General features: G+C 38.3%; 9 protein-coding genes across 9 annotated transcripts; 4 read left to right on the plus strand and 5 right to left on the minus strand.

Annotated features, from left to right (window-relative positions):
• Positions 1-186: 186 nt before the first annotated feature.
• FDP41_008038 (uncharacterized protein) lies at positions 187-2,058 on the plus strand (the record flags this gene model as incomplete). The annotated part of the gene is made up of 1 exon (XM_044711849.1): positions 187-2,058. One exon carries the CDS (start codon positions 187-189, stop codon positions 2,056-2,058), a length of 1,872 nt encoding a protein of 623 aa, XP_044568836.1.
• Positions 2,059-2,244: 186 nt separating this feature from the next.
• Positions 2,245-3,435, minus strand: FDP41_008039 (uncharacterized protein; the record flags this gene model as incomplete). The annotated part of the gene is made up of 1 exon (XM_044711850.1): positions 2,245-3,435. The coding sequence occupies one exon, from the start codon at positions 3,433-3,435 to the stop codon at positions 2,245-2,247; it is 1,191 nt and encodes a 396-aa protein (XP_044568837.1).
• A 405-nt stretch (positions 3,436-3,840) lies between these two features.
• Positions 3,841-6,917, minus strand: FDP41_008040 (uncharacterized protein; the record flags this gene model as incomplete). Its single annotated transcript, XM_044711852.1, has 3 exons — positions 3,841-5,099; positions 5,201-5,757; positions 5,833-6,917. 3 exons carry the CDS (start codon positions 6,915-6,917, stop codon positions 3,841-3,843), a joined length of 2,901 nt encoding a protein of 966 aa, XP_044568838.1.
• A 119-nt stretch (positions 6,918-7,036) lies between these two features.
• On the minus strand, positions 7,037-12,412 carry FDP41_008041 (uncharacterized protein; the record flags this gene model as incomplete). Its single annotated transcript, XM_044711853.1, has 1 exon — positions 7,037-12,412. One exon carries the CDS (start codon positions 12,410-12,412, stop codon positions 7,037-7,039), a length of 5,376 nt encoding a protein of 1,791 aa, XP_044568839.1.
• A 2,079-nt stretch (positions 12,413-14,491) lies between these two features.
• Positions 14,492-15,364, plus strand: FDP41_008042 (uncharacterized protein; the record flags this gene model as incomplete). The annotated part of the gene is made up of 1 exon (XM_044711854.1): positions 14,492-15,364. One exon carries the CDS (start codon positions 14,492-14,494, stop codon positions 15,362-15,364), a length of 873 nt encoding a protein of 290 aa, XP_044568840.1.
• A 162-nt stretch (positions 15,365-15,526) lies between these two features.
• Positions 15,527-16,087, minus strand: FDP41_008043 (uncharacterized protein; the record flags this gene model as incomplete). Its single annotated transcript, XM_044711855.1, has 1 exon — positions 15,527-16,087. The coding sequence occupies one exon, from the start codon at positions 16,085-16,087 to the stop codon at positions 15,527-15,529; it is 561 nt and encodes a 186-aa protein (XP_044568841.1).
• Positions 16,088-16,244: 157 nt separating this feature from the next.
• On the plus strand, positions 16,245-17,041 carry FDP41_008044 (uncharacterized protein; the record flags this gene model as incomplete). The annotated part of the gene is made up of 2 exons (XM_044711856.1): positions 16,245-16,640; positions 16,850-17,041. The coding sequence occupies 2 exons, from the start codon at positions 16,245-16,247 to the stop codon at positions 17,039-17,041; spliced, it is 588 nt and encodes a 195-aa protein (XP_044568842.1).
• A 278-nt stretch (positions 17,042-17,319) lies between these two features.
• FDP41_008045 (uncharacterized protein) lies at positions 17,320-17,640 on the minus strand (the record flags this gene model as incomplete). The annotated part of the gene is made up of 1 exon (XM_044711857.1): positions 17,320-17,640. One exon carries the CDS (start codon positions 17,638-17,640, stop codon positions 17,320-17,322), a length of 321 nt encoding a protein of 106 aa, XP_044568843.1.
• Positions 17,641-18,013: 373 nt separating this feature from the next.
• On the plus strand, positions 18,014-19,045 carry FDP41_008046 (uncharacterized protein; the record flags this gene model as incomplete). Its single annotated transcript, XM_044711858.1, has 1 exon — positions 18,014-19,045. The coding sequence occupies one exon, from the start codon at positions 18,014-18,016 to the stop codon at positions 19,043-19,045; it is 1,032 nt and encodes a 343-aa protein (XP_044568844.1).
• Between the last annotated feature and the right edge of the window lie 12 nt (positions 19,046-19,057).

The raw sequence follows: 19,057 nt of genomic DNA on the forward strand, positions 1-19,057 counted from the left end.
CGAACTCGTACCACCACCATCAACACCAGTACTTTCGTGCTTTTTATATATTTGTATTGGGAAATAGTTGTCCTGACAACATCATCTCTCTCTTAAAAACGACAACAACACCAATACCGATCAATCAACAACAATACCATTATAAAGAAGAGAAACAGCAGAACCTCATCAAAGAAAACAACAACAATGCCTCACCCCAGTATGTCGTCAGCCTCAAATAGCCTTCACTCCGATATGAACGGCAATAACACCACTACAGCAACAACAACATCTTTGAATACAAACCCTACGGCAACTACTCCCAACACGACTACAAACATGATCAATAATAACAACAGCACTACTACAACGCCCAACAATAAGCACCACAGTAATGTAACTGCTGATGAAGCTCAACGATGCTTTCCTCATCATTTGCACCACGTCCACCATAGATCAAGATCCTCCTCATCGGCAGCAGCTTCCTCCCGAAACCGATCAGCCAGTAATGCCAGCGTTACTACTACCAACTCCTCATTACCACCATTACCTCAATCATCATCAATGTGTTCCTCCTCAACTAGTCCTGCTGCTTCTGCTACCTCCTCTAGCGTTGCTTCTTCTTCCTCAGAATCCAATATACCAAGCTGTGCCTCCTCGTCCTCCTCGTCTGCTCACTTACCCTCTTCCTCTGTACCAACATTGCCATCCTCCTCTTCTTCCTCGACGACAACTCCTCAACAACGAGTCGTGCCAATCATCAGTCCTCAACCCTCTCAATGCCATCCAGCTACCGCAGCAATGACACCTCAGTCCCTCAATCTCATGAACCCAACAACACCACAACAACGCATCACCATTGAAAAGCTCCTTCTCATCCCACCAGAAAGTGTTCAATCGCGCAATTCAAAACTCTACGATTTACTGATTCAACTCAGAAGACAGTATTTATGGCAAGCAGTTACAACTCCAATCGTTACAACAAACGTGAATGATAAGGATGGTGCTATGCATCCTTTAGAGAGGATGAAGCAAGAGGATGCCATGGTTTTTGCTTCTCATATCGATGAAATTTGTAATTGTGTCAACAAGTTGTTGGACGAACTCAACGAAGAGGAGTATGAGCTGGGTCTGAACAATCATAACCAAGGCACTGGATACAGAGTTCGTTGGTTACAGGAAGAAGAGCTGAAAGCAAGAGCAAAGATCAATGCAGTTTCCGCTCCAAATGAAGATTCTGAGTGCGTGGTTGATCCCATGCATGAAGATGAAGAATTTGACGAAGAAATTGAAGAAGACGAAGGAGTCGAAGGAGATGAAGAAACTTTAAATTGTGCTCACAACAATAACAACACTCCTGTTACGTCGACATCTTCGTCAAGTGAGGAAACTCCTGCTCGCACAGCCCATCACCAGCTGTCCACATCATCTGCTCCAGTAGTCCAGCAACATCATCATAACGTTGAACAAACTGATGTCATCAACACCCCCTCTGAACAGCAACAAGATGAATACGATGAAGAAGCAGAGGATTCTGAAATGACTGACAATGAAGAGACAGAATCGTCAGCAGCATTATCATCCAACAACATAAACGCACAGTCTCAGGATGGCTCTAATACAAAACTCCAAGAGTTCTTCCGTCAACTTGAAACTGTAGAACCAATTCCAAATGGTAAACTTTCCTTCTTCCAGAATCATCATCTGGTGGTTGGAAAATTTGACAGACAAGCTCTTGTGCAAAATAACACACTCTCATGCACTGTCATGAAGAAAAGTACACTCAACGTTGTTGTACACAGAAGATGTACACGTCTCAGAAATGACACTGATGTAAATTCGAGATTTACTCCTTTTGATGCAACAAGTGGTAACTATCATGACAGAAGAATACTGAAAAAGCAAGCATTAGCCAAGTCAGTTGTTCGTTTTGCCAAAGTGAAAGTCGATTTTGGATCCATTGTGGAACAAGTTCTGCAGTCGCAAAACCAATACTCACTTCCTTTCTCAGCAAATCTTTTGAGCGCTTTAGGAACCTTTTCAACCTCTAATTCAACCCAAGCACAGCAACGGCAATAAAGCAATTTTGTTTTCTAGGCAAACATTGAAAGCTTTTTTGTGTCTGTGTATTCTGTGGGTTTAGAAATTGAAACAAATCTAGAGAATATTAAAACAAATTGCTTCAAATAATTATGTGATTGGACCTCTTCAAATATATGATAGGGTGAACTTGAACAACATTATATCCCATAAAATGGTTGTTTCTTATTGCTCAATGAGAGGAGAATACCTTTCCAAGAAGGGACCAACAATTTTCATGCTGAAATTCCACAATTTCTCTCGTTCTTCCTTACGAGTAAGTAGAATATGATCATCTTTAGGATCTTTCTCTTGTTGCATGAAAAAGAATTTTCCTGAACATGTAATGGATGGATCGAGAGCTAGTCTCAATTCATGAAAAGCACCTCGTGAAATTGGAATTCCAGAAAATGCATGTATAATCTTTCCAATTCCATAACTAATATAAGCAAGAAAAGGAGATGATTGTTTTTGCTCTTCCTTTGCTCGTTCTAACAGGTTGGTCATCATGACTCCAGGATGAACATAGTTCACAGATTGTAAATGAGGACATTCTTTTGCAATGATCCATTTGTCATGCAAATTTAAGCAATGCATGGAACAAAATAATTTGTTATAGGCATATGGAGGAATGGTTCCTTTCGTTTTTTCATGATAGATCATTTTCATCCAATCCAATTGTTCAAGAGATGTATATCTGTCACTAATCATTAATTGAACCACATTTGATGAGACGACAACAATTCTTCCATTCTCTCTCAATCTATTTCTTAACAAGTAATTCATTAGAAAATGTCCAAGATAACACACAGAAAATGTTTTTGAAACACCCTGTGGATTTAACACTGCATTTTCTTCATTTCCAGTGCTTCCAACCACTCCTGCATTATTCACAATACCATCCAATTGATCCGTTCCAAAATGATTAGGTAAAATTTCTTGACACAATTTCACACAACTTTGAGCCACTTTTTCCAAATCCATTAAATCCATTTCCATTCCAATACATTTTCCTTTCTTAAAACGTGATGATGTTGAGGATGACGATGATGGAGAAGAAATTTTCGGCCATAACTTTTCAAATAATGATTTCATCATCGCATCCTCTTGAGCTCCATATTCCTTTTCACAAATATCTTCACATTCCATGCAGTGAGCCACTTGTTTGGCACGCTCTTCATTCGAACTTGTAATAATGACATTCACTCCGAGAGCTAACATTTGTTTGGCACATTCTCTTCCCACTCCATTGGTTCCACCTGTGAGGAGTACTATTCGATTCGGGAGTGTGTCTTCAAAAGGTGTCGTCGAATCTTGTTTGAGAGGTGTCGATGATGTTAATTGTTGATGTGATGGCATTGAATCGAAGGATTTCATTTTTTTTTGTTGAAAGAGCTGCCCGCATATGGCCGAGTGGTTTTTCTGGAACTGTGGCAGCCAACTGGTCCAGCGTTCGAATCCCAGGGGTTGCTGCTGTTATCGTGAGCAGTTTAAACACCTTTACTTCCGGGGTGCCTGCTAGGAAGTCACTACGTATCTTACGTTCGGCTTGTAAATAATGTACATAAAACCATCGAACAACGTTTATCATCGAATAAACCCATCCCTGAATTTTTTTTTGTTGAAAGAGTTATTCTGGTGGGATCAGAGTTGTCTCAGTGAGTTGTGTCAAATGACGTGTTGAGGAACAACACGTTGTGAGTTGTGGTCATATGAAAGAAAACATTTACCAGGGTGAAAGACATCTTGATGTTTGCTATTAAGTGTGTGTGTAGGACGAGATTAAACTCTTGCACTGTTTGACAGTTGAAGGACTTGTTTCATAATGTTTTCTGCAGTAGTGATTTGTGTAGACCCTATCCATACCTTCTTTCCAAAATAAGGAGAATTCTGGCCTTTTTCTTGAATATTCAATCGAATCATGTCCTTAATATCTGCAATTTCTCCACAGGTGATACCTCCCACAACAAAAATAATGATGGCACTCGATTCGTTTCGAATTAATTTGGCTTTTTGTGACTGAAACATGAATCCAAAGGTGTTTGTGAGTTGGCTTAGTAGAGAAGCATTGTGTACAAGATCAGGACATTGATCCATTTCTCCCATAACATATGTTAATTGTTTGCACATGGATCGGAAAGAAGTTTCGGTATTTCCCAAGTTGCCACTGTGACTGTCAAAGATGAAAACATTGTCATTTCCTGCCAATTTGTCCAATGTTTGGAAATATTGTCGCTGCTTTTTGATTGCATTTAGGTTTTTAAAGTGGTGAGTGAGATCATTTTGTAGCGATTGAGACAGCTCTGTTTGTGATTTGCTGTTTTTTGATTGATCTTTGTCGTCGTCAAAATCTTCATCCCAATTGTCCCAATTATCGTCTTCTAATTCCTCTTCCTCTTGAGGGGTTTCACTCTTTTCATCGCTTGCATTGGATGCTTCTGATTGCTTCAATAAATTCATTGATTTCCCGCTCAAAACATGGTTCAAAAATTCCACAAATGAGCTATTGGAATGACTTTGTTTGTACTCCTCAATAATTCGATCCACAAGCAAACATTTCAATTCCTGCTCATTCGAAAAAGTGCATTGCGGCGAAACTACGGAATAAATCATTATGACGAGTCGTAGTATTTCTTTAGAGGAAAACTTGGTCTTATCTTTCTTTAAAATATCAACGACATTCTTAAGTAATTCTTCTTGATTGGTGTCACATTCATAAAGTATCAATTTTTCAGTGCTCGCTAATTCCGAATATTTGGTGTCATTATGAATAATTTCTTGAGAATGAAGAATGGTTGATAAAAATTGAATTGTCTCTCCGTTCTGTATCATTAATGGGAGTGAGAGATTCTGCAATAGACTTTTTAGGCTTGATATGGTCTTGTCGAGAGACATGTCACCCTTTTTAGAAACTATGTTTTGCAACTTATCAAGAGTTATTTTCATTTCAGATATCGTTTCAGATGGTTTTTTCTCAATACTTGATCTTATTAAATCAATGATTTTTTCATTACCGTGGTGAAGAAGTCCAGATAAATTGGCTAAGTTGTGTTGGTTGATGCAAAGAGACCAAAGAAAGGAGCAATGAATCATGAATGAATATTAAGAAACAAAAATTGGAAAGACAACCACAAGAACTTACAATCTTTGAGGATCGAACGGCTCTTATTGATCAATGATGAGCTAGAGTCCTTCACATTGTTAGATACTGCAGATGAGCGTTCCAAGCTGCAAACAACCTTATCGAGTATGTTGTCGGAATGTACCATTGGAGACACCAAATCAAGAGTTCTGTCCATAATCACGAGTGTACATGCATCAGTCGTCTTAAATGACTCCTCTCCAATTAGACTTTGTAAATCTTCAGCAATCAGATTCGATGTTTGTCCCAGCGAGTATACATCCACACTCATCCTTAAATTCTTTAACATGTCTCTAAGTGTGACCGATACTCGCTTGTATTGTAATTGAAGAAGAGATGGCAAGTCCTTGAATTGCATGACTATGGAAGAATCTTTTTCTTTCTGAGGGCTACTACCAAGGTGAAAACCAGAAAGAAGGCTATTAGATTTGGACAAGGATGAGGAAGTCTTTTTTGTAATAGATATAATTGGAAAAATGTCTACACATGTAGGAGTCATGAAAATATCTGGAAGGAGGAGAGAGATATTGAAAGGGTAATGATTCACCTCGATATGTCTGTGGAAAAAGTTGTGGTGAATTTTTTGTCAATATCAATACATGCTTGTCGTTTCAACTAATGAATACACTTACATGGTTTTGTTAATTTCATCTTCTCTCAGCCGCACTTTTGAATCTTTCTTTTGAAGAGAAAATTGTTTTTCGAATATAAAGAGTCTTGTCTTTTCAATGAGATCTGAGTAGGTCAAGTAGTCCTTTACGACGGTAACACGAGGTGAATAGTTTTGTTCTTGATGGATAGATTCCAGCACTGTGGATTGGTAGTACTCACAAAAACCCTCACTGAAAGCACAATAAAAATAAACTTGTGTGAATTTGTAAATGTCAATCGCTTTTTTCACAATCTTTTCCAAAGATTTTGAAAGATCGCTCACGAAGAATACAGCTTTCCTCAAATTTGAATTTACAAGTATGGAGGGATCCCTCATAGGCAATTGATCTGAAGCGACAATATAAGGAACAGCTTGAGAAGGAGGAGTGGTAGAAGCGTTCAAAATTTGTGACGTCTTCTTTGTCGAGGGAATTTGTAAAGATTGTTCTTCCTCCTCCTCTTCATCATCACTAAAGATTTTCTCAAATTCTTCCTCCTCCTCATCCTTGTTTTGGTCTATTTGTAACTTTTTCGTTGATAATTTCATTTCAGCTTGATGTGAGCTTGTCACAGGATCATGATGACCACTATTTTTCGAAATGTATAAATGATAGTGATAATTCATTTCCAACAATTGTTGAAATCGTTCCTCACCAATCCATTGATTTTCCTTGCTAATATTCATAATGCTAACTGCGCCCAATTTAAGAATATGATTGGGTGTGAGTAGATGCTTCCTTGATGATTGATTCCACGAAAAGCACTCCGCATACACATCATCCATAAATACCAAAGCATTCATCAAATGGCTTGCAAGCCTTTCCGATTCATATTCTTGTTGCTCTTGCTGCTGTATATTTTGATCATAATCCTCGGTATCGGAAATACCTCTTCCAAACGTTGGGAAGGAAGAGGAGGCATATTTACCTGGCGATAAAGTTCTATTCGTCATCATTAACGTGCGTCCTCCAGTAGGATGGTGTTGTTCCTCCTCCATCGTGCTTGTCGATACCACCATGCGTGAGGCTTTCATTGCACTGGACCATAACTTTTCATCTTGAGACATTTTTTTTATTTTAATTTTTTTCCTTTTTTTTCAAAAACACGTCACTTCTTGAGTGGTTGTTGAACAAATTTCATTCGTAGTTGAAGAGTTGAAATAAATATCGACATAATATCTTTTTTCTACAAAATAACGCAACAAGAAGATATGCCCTGATTGTCATTCATCTCTTTTTCGACCAAAGCAGCATTGAAGTTGTATCGGGCAATAAATAATCGAGTGCGTTCATAGAGTTGCAAATATTGAGCGGCATGTGGAGAATGATCATTGGCTAATTTGTGTTGAGAATACCATTCTGAATAGGGCATGATATCTGTGAACATGCTGCTTGCTAGTTTGGATCCACTTGTGTTGAAAGAAGTGAGTTTTGAAATCATGGCACTGTTTTGTAAAAGCAATTCCATGGCTTTGGTGACGGTGGACATTAAAGCTAGTTCTGATTTGTTGTACCAATTTGGAATGTTTTGAGTGTTGTTGTTGTTGTTAGAAGGATCCACGAGTCTTCCAGAATGTTCAAGTTCGATCGAAGTGTGTGACAACTCTGAATTTTGATTTTGGTAATAGTAGGCAATTTGTTTGGAATTCTTCCCTCGAATGGTGGCATCTTCAACTTCAATTCTTTGGAGAATGAATTTCAAAACAGAACAATCAATGAGAGCGTTTGCTGATCCAATTAATAATTCACACATTTCCAAAGTAGTATTTCTATAGTTGGATTCATGATAATGTCCTAAATCAGTCAAAAAGGAATGTGTAATGAAATTGAATGAAATTTTCATGTCACGGTCAATTTTTTGTAAATTAAACTTCTTGTCCTGTTCTTTACATCTTCGAAGGATCACCTTGAAAATTTTCAATAAATTCACATGATACGTGGCGCTGTACCCATTTTGTTTCGCTTCAATTCTTGAAATAATTTTGAGGAAATTGTCCTTGTTTTTCGTACTTCCATAGCTTCGTGTCAGTGACCGAGTAGTGTTAATAGAGGATTTCCAAGCCTCCTCCAATGATTTGAATGAATTTTCACTTTCAAAATCAGCAAGTGGATCAATGTTAAATTGTTGAAGCACAGTGTCAAGACATTGATAAGGACCCACCGAACCAGAATAATAAAGTTTGGTGAGAAACTCGGCGAAGTGCTTGCTGTGGAAACATCTGTGAACAAATCGAATATCAATTTTTCCTGCTTTCTTCAATGCCTCCAAGTAGGGAAGTGTTTGTTTGTGTTTCAACAGGAAGAACAAAATTTCTTTTCTATTCACATCAATTTCAAACTTGTCAATTAAATACTCAAAGAATTGTGGATGAACGAGAACATCATCTTCGTACTTGGAAGATGAGGAAACACTGCTGTTGAAAGAGCTGGTTGTGTCAATGTTTGATAAGGTGCTCGAATTATGCTGTGAAAATTTAAAACATGAAACGACGAGAAGAAAATATGGATCTACTGTTACGTGGCCAGAGCTCAATGCTTCACCCGATAAGTGTCTATAATAGGCACACAATTCTTTGAGATTTAAACTATAACGGCTTGTCAGAATGTCCATTAATAGGTCAATAATTCTTCTTGAATCTGCCTTCTCTCTTGCAATAATTGGCAACACATTCTCAACGAGAAATTGTAAAAACGCAAATTCCACCCGATTCTGCTTGGACGCAGCAAGTGTTGACAAGGGGCCGCTTGAAAATGGTTGTACAAAGGAATCACCCTCCATAGGTGAATGAAAGAATGTTTCTCTTGCTCGATCCAAAACGATTAATAAGAGTTTGTTATCAGCAATACTTGGATAGGCTGTCATGAAGGATTTCAGAACATCGAAATTGATAGGCGGGTTAAGCTTATCAAAAATAATTAAAAAGTATCTCGTCGTCAACTTTTCTGCAATGTAGGCTACTTGATTTGCAATCGATGCCGAATAGACAGATGTGAAATTTTGAATATTTTTCACTTCCTTATAAAATTCTGGATAATTTTGTGGTCGCAACGCTAAATCATGCTTCAGATCCTTCAATCCAGAGAGAATAATAGAGAAGAGAGTTGCTGAGCTCGTTCGTAACACTTCCTGAACAAATCTATTTGGCTTGGATGACAGACTCGATGTTGACGATGACACCGAAGACAGATTGGAAGTTTCAGGAGTATTTGATGTGTCGCTCTTGTCTTTGGAGTGAATGACCTTCTTGGCCCCGTCAATAAACAGCTTCAATGCATAGAACAAGTGAATATGATAATAAAATTGCATTCGAGACAATGTTTCATCCTCAATAATGAGACACTTGATGAATTTGAGTGGGTTCATAGTCCTGAGCGCAATTCTCACATTACTACAATACTCATCTCGAAGCAGATCCATAAACTTTTCCTTAAAAGTGAAATTCTTATTGATGGACAATGGAAGTGAAATTTTCGAATTGTTCGCTGTTGTAACGCTGTCACCACTGCCATTACCACTACCTCCACTAGCCATATCTGTAAACAGATGAAATCCGACTGGTTTCAATCCAGGAGGAACATTGGACAAGGACACACTCGAATGTGCGTGTTTTCTTGGAGAAGAGAAATTTGTGAGTGCTACAGGTGTTCGTGGAGTGGTGCCACCAAATGCAGCAAATTTAGGTAAATCTTCGAAACGTGGAGAAGTCAACTCGGCATTGCTGGAAGTTCTCTTTCTGAAGGTGTCAGTTGGCTTTGCTGTGGAAGATGTTGTGGAGTCCATATTGTATCCAGGTTTCAGATGAGCAATGGTTCCTCTCCGTACGGAAAGTGAATGATTCGAGTTGTTGGGAACATTCATCGTTGTGCCTATTGTTGTCAATGAAGCATTAGCATTGGTCGTCAATATTGCTGGAGGTTTAAAATTGTTCATTTCCTTTTGTAAATTCTTCAAAAATTTGTATCTCTTGTGGATGGGAGTATATTTCTTATCGAAATCGGTGGATGAGTTTTTCCTTTGAAGAGGATGTTTTTCGTTGCCATACGTCACAAAATAAGCATTCACAGATTTAGAATAATGTTTCAAGAGATTGTTCAAAAATTGTCGATATCTGAAAGACCACACCAAATCTTCGTTCAATTTTTCATACCAAGCTCGGCAAACAAGCATCAGTGTTGTGAAAATGTCATGTGAAGTCAAAAATGAAAAATTCTCAATTTGTTTCTCATAATTGTCATCATAAATGAATGAAGAAACTAATATCAAGGTATCAGCACTCATCACCGTCATGAAATTTTGTTTTGGTTTTTCTATCACAATTTGATGTTCTGTTGGTGCCGTTGTGGTTATGGTTAGAACTGGAATAGACAACACATGAATTCCCTGTTCCTCATTTGGACTGTTTGTAGAGGATGGAAGCGAGCTTACTAGTACAGTATCGTCTTTAGTGTTATGAGGCGTTGTCAATGAAATGGTTGTTGACAGGTTTGATTGTTGCGACACAGATTGTTGTCCAGCAACTCGATTATTGCTGAATGCTGCTTCATCTCGTGGCGTTGATTTTTTGTTATGTGAATTCATACTTAGAAATTCAGGTGTTGTTGGAAGTGATCTTTTTCTTGTCAAAACAACAGGAATTGCTAGTGGCTGTGACGGTTGATGTGATGAAACGCTTCCTTTCAAATAATCGAATGGATGTTTGATTGAGCTGTCTCCCCTTGCTCTCGCTGTCAGTGGAGCCAATTTGGATTTCAATCTAAGTTGATTTGATGAAGTGTCATTATCCAATACTGAAGATAAATCAATCGAAAAATCCAACTTCTTAGGTTTTAGTTGAGAATGTTGATTCTGATAAGATTCACATGACTCATTTGTTGATGATGCTACATTGGGGATGATTAATTTTGGAGGAGAACCAAAACCAAGGTTGTTGTGAATGTTTTGGCCGTTGTGTTGGTTATTGCTTGGAAATGGTGACAAGGGTTCCACGGTAGAAGCTGATGTCACTGGCGACTCATCAGAATCCACACATTCATAATTATTTTGATGATGTCTAAATTTGTTCTGAGCGAGTATGGATTTCAGCGATTGCATTTGTGAATTCGATGAATGGTGAAGATCCTCCATTGTTGTCGACAAAGAAGAAGAAGACCCCAAAACAGTTCCATAACTCTTCTCCAAACTCTTTTCCGTTGTTGCCAAAGCGGAAGTTTTTGCAGAGTTCACTAACAAGACAGTAGATTCTTCATTTCCAAACACAATACTACTACTACTACTGCTATTACTAACGTTATGAGAAAGATTATTCACAAGACTTTCTGAATGACTTCGAGAATGTTTGTGTGATTGTTGTTGATTCAATGGAGCTTCTTGTTTCTTATTGGATTTTGTAGGATTGGAATTTTTATGATTGGAACGCCACGAGGAAATTCTCTTTTGAATGGAAACAGAAAGAGAAAGCTTTCGATTGGTAGATGTTGTTGGAGTTGTCGTGGAATTTGTTAAAGAAGATGCCGATATTTCTGTACTAGGAGTGATGATTGAGGCTTTTTGTTGTTTCTGAGAGAATGCGGATGAAGCGGATACACTGATAGTCAAAGTCTCGCCATTTTGTTTCTGTTGTTGTTGTTTCTTCTTTTTAGAGGGTGAAGATGATGATTTTGGAGGAACATTTTGAGAGGATGGAATGATCGTTGGTGAAGATGATGAGGAACCTCTAGTTTGAGTTGTTATTGTTGTTTGTGCGTTGTTATTGCTGAGCCCAATATTATTATTAGCGTTATGAGTCGATTGATGAAAGAAGAGATTATTGGGCGAGGAATGTTTCCGTACGTTCACCTGGTTGTTGTATTGATGTTGGTTTGGATCATCGTGATGAGGATGATAAGGAATAGTAATACTATTGTTGTTGTTGTTATTGAATGAAACGGAAGAGGATGATGAATTTGGAAGGAAAGGATGATGAAGATTCGAGGAGGTTGAACGTTGAGAGGCGAGTCCTTTCAATATATCGTCGATACTCGCTCCGCTGTTGGAATTGTGGTTGTTGTTACTGTTATGATGTTGATGATGATTGTATTGATGTGTATTATTACGATTCATCATCGTCATTTCCATGTTGTCCATCATCATCATCAAGGTTCCTTCTTGATCCTCATTGGTAAATCCATCCTGATCGTCGTCAATAACATCTTCATCGTCGTCGTGAAGCTGATCCCCATGACTCGCTCTCTTTCGTGAAAGCATCGAGTTGGAGGTGTTCACTGAATTCGATAAGGAAGTCGAGTTGTTGGTGTGTTGATTACTGAAGGTGCAGCTGCTACTGGAGATGACACATGTGGAATCGTCATCATCGCCGCCGTTGCTTCCACTGCCGTGTGAAATTCGATGAGCGGGTGTGGAGATGGTGCTGTTGGTGCTTGTGGGAGAAGACTCAGAATGGTGTGTTCGATTATCGACAGCAGTGGCACTCGGAGATGGTTCTTTGTAAGCCAATGATGAAGATGTTGTTGTGGTGATGTTTGTTGTGTTGTTTGTACAAATCAAGGTGGGAGGAGTCATCATTGGACAGATTCAATTCTTGTTCTGATGATGAAGATGCTGTTGTTGTGAAAAATGTTATGAGTTGACACACCGGAGCGGAATTGGCACGTTGAGAGAGATAGAAAATACAAAGATAGATCGATTTGCTTATATCAAATAGAGACAATTAGAAGATGGATCCACTAGAAGGAAGACGAAATGAGCATACTATTGGTTGATGATGAAGGAATGATGGTCTGGCAGTGTGAATTGAAGGACGGGGTTAGTGGTGATGTTAATTTTTTGTTTGCCGTTGGCGCTTGACATTTGATAGTTGGCCCACACACACTCAAGGTAAGTGCTCTCATTTTCTTTTGGCTCTAGACTGCATTGGGAAAGTTTTAAGGGCGAATGAAGAAGTTTTTGAAGAACCCTAAATATTCTTTATTCCAGTAGCATCTCATCTTGACGATTCCTTCTAGTTACACTCTTGAGAAGAAGAATGTTTCATTTCTTCTTGTTCCCTTAACTTTTTAATAGCTCTCTTTGCTGATAGATGGGAAAAATTGATAATTTTCCGACTTTGGATTTCATCAAGCTGGCAAAAGAACAGTTCGAAAGAAAATGGGGCAGAAAATTCGTAGATGACATGGTGCGGTCTGGCGTCAAATTGGATTCTTAAATCCTTAAAGAATTTAAGAATTAAGAAATATTATAACCCATCAGGCCATTTCCTTTCCGAGCCAATGTTGAGTGATTAAAGAAAGTGAACACTTTGTGTTCGGAGGTTGTTACTTTGCATGGATAGGTTGCGGCAAAAGTTGAAGCAATCTTGACCAGAATTCCTTGAGGAAATGATGACTCTGAAAACGGACAAGTTGAACGGCTTACAAAGAGCACTAATTCCCCTTTCTCAGCATTTTGCTCTTTTTAAAAATTGCTTACAAATTCGTTACAAATTCGTATTGCATTGTTGGAATCTGTTTTTGTGAACATGTGGAGGACCTAGCAAATTTCATGGTAGATGCATAACACGAGCGTTGAAATTACAGTGTCTTGAGAACCTTTCGATGGTTTTGGCCAATGAATCCAATGCACCATTCAAGAACAACCTATATAACCAAGAAGGTAGATGAATTCAAGCAGCAGTTCATCAGTGAGATTTCTGCATGTGAAACTGGATGTGTTTCAACGTTTGTGGTGGTCAGTGACAAAATTATCTCTTGAATCCATAACAATGTCAGAGGAGGATTTCTGTTCCTATAATGAAAGATTCACACTTCGCTCAAAACAGAGTAATTTCAATGCTCACAAAAAGAGCATCAAACGCAGTGCATGGTCATGTTCTCTTTCACCTTTTCAGAACGCATACCCAAAACACCGTCTTTTGCAATTGAGACTTTCAACAAAGAATCCGATGGACAAGTTGGCGAATCTAAGACCGAATGCAAAATCAATCCTTGTTGGACATACTTGTCATTTTTATTCGCGAATTGACTTTAGAGTTCCGTGGTCGTCCTTTGCTGGATTCTCTCGCCATCCGTTTTTGAATAAATAATTACTTGTGTGTGAATTGGCCTGCTCATGAGAAGATCAAACAACACCTTCCCTCTGAAAACCACATCAAAGAAAAAACCTCTAAACGTCTTGGTCGTCACAAGGAATTGCACATATCCCCTCATTCACGTTCACAACACATTGACGTTGAACCTACCCTACTGTTCATTCAGGTGACCACCAAAGAACCTACCAAATCCTTTTCCTCCCATTCTCGTATCACTGATGAAGTGCAAGATGTCAGAGAACGACCTTGATGATTTTTTCGTGTTGCTTGCAGAAGGTGTTGAAAACTCTTCCCACAACAGGACGGGAACTCTCCAGAATTCATGTGCGCTGCACTCTGTTTTTCGCAATAACTTCTCGAATTGTAATTTTGGCCAAGAAGGTGAAAATGAAGACTTGTTTGTCAGCGCTGATTCAGGACACCTTTGTTCCGTGGTTCCCGCAAGGAAGGATGATAATTGCCCAATTCGTAACGAAACTATTGCAATTTCAACGCTCAACATCAGTCAAGCACACCCAGCATTACACAAAGAATTGCATCCACAACTCCACAAGAAGATGCAGAATTCTTCTTCCTTACAAATGACACAAAGATGCGGAGAGGTGAACAACAGCTCAGTAATGTCAGCGTTACTACTTTCACAACAACAACATGATAATAATGACGAACACAATCAAAGTCCTTCATTGTTCACACCATCATCAACCTTGACAAAGAACGATATCAATGGCACAACGCAAGTACTAACAGCACATGAATCCAAACTCACTTGTTTTACGACTCCATCGTTTTCACTGGCCACAAGCTTCACAGAGAACGAAATGAAATGTATTGACACGTACTTGACTTGTGTCTGTACTTCTCCATCTTCCTTTTCAATGTCATCCTTCGAAGGATCATCATCCACACTTTTCCATCATGACAGAATTGTACCATCATCATCATCTTTATATCCAGCTCCAATCGAAGAAAAATCCCTCTTTTCACAGTCAATCTCTTTTGCATCTAATTGCAAAGCAACGACAGAATTGCTCGTGTCCAAGCCTCATCCGTCCTCTTCATCTCCCACCTTGCTTGACATTTCCTTTCCACAAGCTCAACCAGAACTCCATGAAGTGCCTCAACTTGCTCTCCACACATCCTGCACCATTCCATCTTCTTCATGTTCTCCATCTCCAAATGTGGAAGAAGAAGAAGGAATTTCACCTTCATGCCAGATTGAAATTCGAATTCCTCATTCCTCCTCTCCCGTGAAGATTACCAAACCAAAAAAACTCCAAAGAAAGAAATCCATTTCTATTGCACATCCTGGCGCTTCATTCGTGAAAGAAAATCCATGGCAATTCCACACCTATGTGAAGGGAAAGAGACAACACACCAATAATTTAGTGTTTTATCATTTCAATCCCAAAGTGTCGAATATTAAATAAACAATACAAATATTGAAAAAGATGGTTCACCTCAAGAGGTGACAATAATCTCTACAGCAACAAACACTTGTCACGATCCTTAATAATCGAAACAGTACAAAAATATGAATTTATGCAAGTAGATGTACTGGACGACCATTCTTTGTTCCCAACAAACATAATTTATTGAAAGGAATACTTGTACAAGAGTTTCCAAATGATGGACTTGTCATTCGAGCTCACTAAGGAAGAATTCTTTCTCACAGCTGTGACCATTTTACAATCAATATCGAGCTGACTATCCATAATCAAACACACACAAACATCATTTTCATTCAAATTCACATTATGAGCATAGAGAGTTTTTGCCACATTTCCAAAAGCAAAACCAACATTTACTTGTGCATTCTCCTCTTCACAAATGTTGCCTTCAGAGCAACAAGAGTTTGGGAGATTGTTCTGTGGATTCGAATTATTATTATCATGACATTTTTCAAAATGTCGTTGCAACAAGTCTCTTAATTTTGAGATCAATGGCTGAAAGATGTCATCATCTGAGGCTGAGGAAGGTTCTTGTTGTTGATGTTGTGATTGAAAAGTAGTAAATGATGATGAATTGAGTGTTCTCAGTAATCGCACCAACGAGGAAGTCATTCCACAAATTTTGTGCTCGAATCGTTCCGATCGAATGATTTGTGTGATTTCATTTCCCATGCAATTTCTCTTGTTATCGAGAGAAGACATTTTTTGTTGTTCCTTTTTTGGATCGAGTTGCAATTCCATAGGGTTTTGTGTTGGAATGCTCGATCTCGATCTTTTGATTCGAAATATTAGGAACCAAAACCATGGTTGTGGTCATCATCCAAATCCGTATCATGATTACAATCATCATCAAAATAAAATGTTGAATATTAATTCACCACGACGTCGAGCAGATAGCCTACTGTGTCGATCCCGAGAAGAGCCTTCTACGGACAAGATATGTGTGCCTATGATGATGATAGCATTAGTTTTGATTCTCTCCTTCTTCCATCCTTCTCTTTCTCCATTATTCCCGACCTCTCTCGTGTCCGTTGTAAATGCTCAGAAATGTGTGAGTTATAGTTTTAAATGTTGCCGAAATGTTCATTATTCGGTGATGGATATTTTGGCAGAAACATGGGACAGACAAACGTGCCAAATGATTGATTATGAATTGAAAACAAAATTGGCAAATTATAGCAAGGCTTGTCAGCAAGCTTATGCAGATTCGTTTTGCTTATCCACCATTGCTCAGTGTTGTAGCGCTCAACAACCTGTAAGTATTTGAAACAAATGTGTCATGTTGTAAATGTTGTGTGATCAAATTTGATAACTTGTTTCATTTGTGATGAAAATATGCTTTGAAATGAATGAACTGTTTCATGGAATATGATAATATTCGCATGTGCTGCTAATTTATTGTTTTGCGAATGTGAAATTTATGATCATGCATGTGTTTTTTTAATGAATGTCACTCCTTTTTAGGTTTATTATCATGTATGCTCCAGTGTATGCCAAAATATGATGGCTCAATGTGGATCTGTATTTAATGCAACAGCTTGCAAGATGTCACCTCCTTTCTATCCACCACCTTGCAATAGCGGATATGGATCTGCTTGTCCCTCTAGTTCAGAAAAAACATTTTCAGATAACAATAACGAAGAAGATGATAATTAATGATATATTTAGCTAACTGTAACAACAACAATGAATGCCATGAATTATTTTCATCGCTCACTACAACAACACAATACCAACGGCAATTATATTTTATTATTAAATAGGTAATATTTAATAATATAATATCTTTCATCTAGTAATATTCTTCCTTTTGGACAATTGGCAGTATAATGAATGCTGACAATATTATTACAGTAATAACAAGTTTATTCGAGGTATTTACAAGTTTATGATAATATGTGCAAGTTTCATATATTTACAAACCCAGTCCATCATTATTGAGGTCTAGGTCTACCAAGCACTCTCTTCACGTAAGTGGTTGTTCTGTTAAGTGATTTGGCTATTTTCTTGACGGAACAATGCTCGTCGTGCAGCTTCCAAATCTCCAACCACTCGCTCTTCTTTCCACGACCTTTGTTAACATTTTGTCCCCTACTCTTCACAAGACCCAAGTTTGGATCGACATGTTGACTCAGCCCATATTCCTGCAAGAAATCTTTCAACAACCTGTCTTCGATGTTGGCAGATCGTTTGGTTTGACCAACGTTTTGTTTGTGGGTCGTGTTGTTGGATCTTGTTGATTGTTGTGCTTTCATATTTTTTTGCTTGTGACGGTTGGCCTTAAAGCTCGCAACCAATTTATAACTCCCAAACAAAATTTAAGAATAGAGACAACCAATAGAAACAGTGCTAAAGTTTTTGTAATACACAGTTAAGTTGCAGCATGCTGTCAAAACGGTGAGATGACAAGCTGATTTTGAAACCTGTTGGAGATGACGTTTGTTTTTTGCCTTCAGACATGCTAGTTTTAGCGCGCATTCAACAACGAAAGCAAAGAAGAGCTTGACGATTAAGCTATAGCTAAGTCATCTAGATTGGGTTGGTGAGGTTTTTTTAAAAACACACTTCCTTATGAGTCTTGCAATCTTTCAACATTTTGTGCCTGCCAGGATGACATTCACAAAAAAAATGCAAACGCCCATCAACCTCGAAGTCATTAAATCGCTCCAAGTAGGAAAAGTCTATAAAGGACACAAAAAAGAGATCAATGGATTGGATTTCTTTCGGGATGGAAAATACTTGTTATGCTCTTCCGATGATGAACACATCACCTTTTTTGATTGCACTGTATTGAGTCCAGATAGCGAGCCTCGAAAAGTCATACCCAGCAAAAAGTATGGATGTAATCAAGTGAAATTTACCCACTCTCCAGATGCTTGCCTTTATGCTTCGGTCAAGAAGGAGGGATCCAATGATGACATTCGATATTTAAATATTCATACCGGAAGTTTTATTAAATATTTCAAAGGACATACCAAGCCTGTAGTTTCTCTGAATATGTGTCCGAGTGATGATACCTTTGCATCGACCTCGTTGGATAATACCATGAGAGTGTGGGATTTAAGACAACCGAATGAAATTTACAAGGCACCTTTTACCGTAAAGCCTTTATGTGCCTATGATCCGAGAGGTTTGGTTCTTGCTGTTGCTACAAATTCGGGAATTGTCAAATTATATGATAGAAGAAAGGTAGAGAGTGGATCTTTTACTGAATTTGTAATTCCATTCACTGGAGAAACACCCGAGTATTCACAAATGATGTTTTCACCATCTGGAACTCATATTGCAATTTCTTCATCCGATTCCATATTTATGTTGGACTCGTTTAATGGTAAAGAGATATTCAGAAAAACAAATGATGAACTCGCTCTTTCTGACGAAGATAAGGCCTTTTATTCCAACAATAATTTACCACTTCCTCAAGGTACAGGAATTTCACAATCGAGTTTTGCATTTACTCCCAATAGTCAATTTTTATTTGTCGGAACCGAAGATGGACGATTATTAACACTCGAAGCTCAGACGGGCAAACAATGCCATGCCTTCAATAATATGAACTTTAGACATAGTGGTGAAGTGAGCGTTGCATTTAACCCTCATTATTGTTTGATGGTATCTGCATGTCAGGCTGTTTGCTTTTGGGTGCCTCAAACTCAATAATGGAGGTATTGG

The sequence above is a fragment of the Naegleria fowleri genome (genome assembly GCF_008403515.1).
Source record: "Naegleria fowleri strain ATCC 30894 chromosome Unknown tig4, whole genome shotgun sequence".
NCBI classification, from domain to species: Eukaryota; Heterolobosea; class Eutetramitea; order Acrasida; family Naegleriidae; genus Naegleria; species Naegleria fowleri.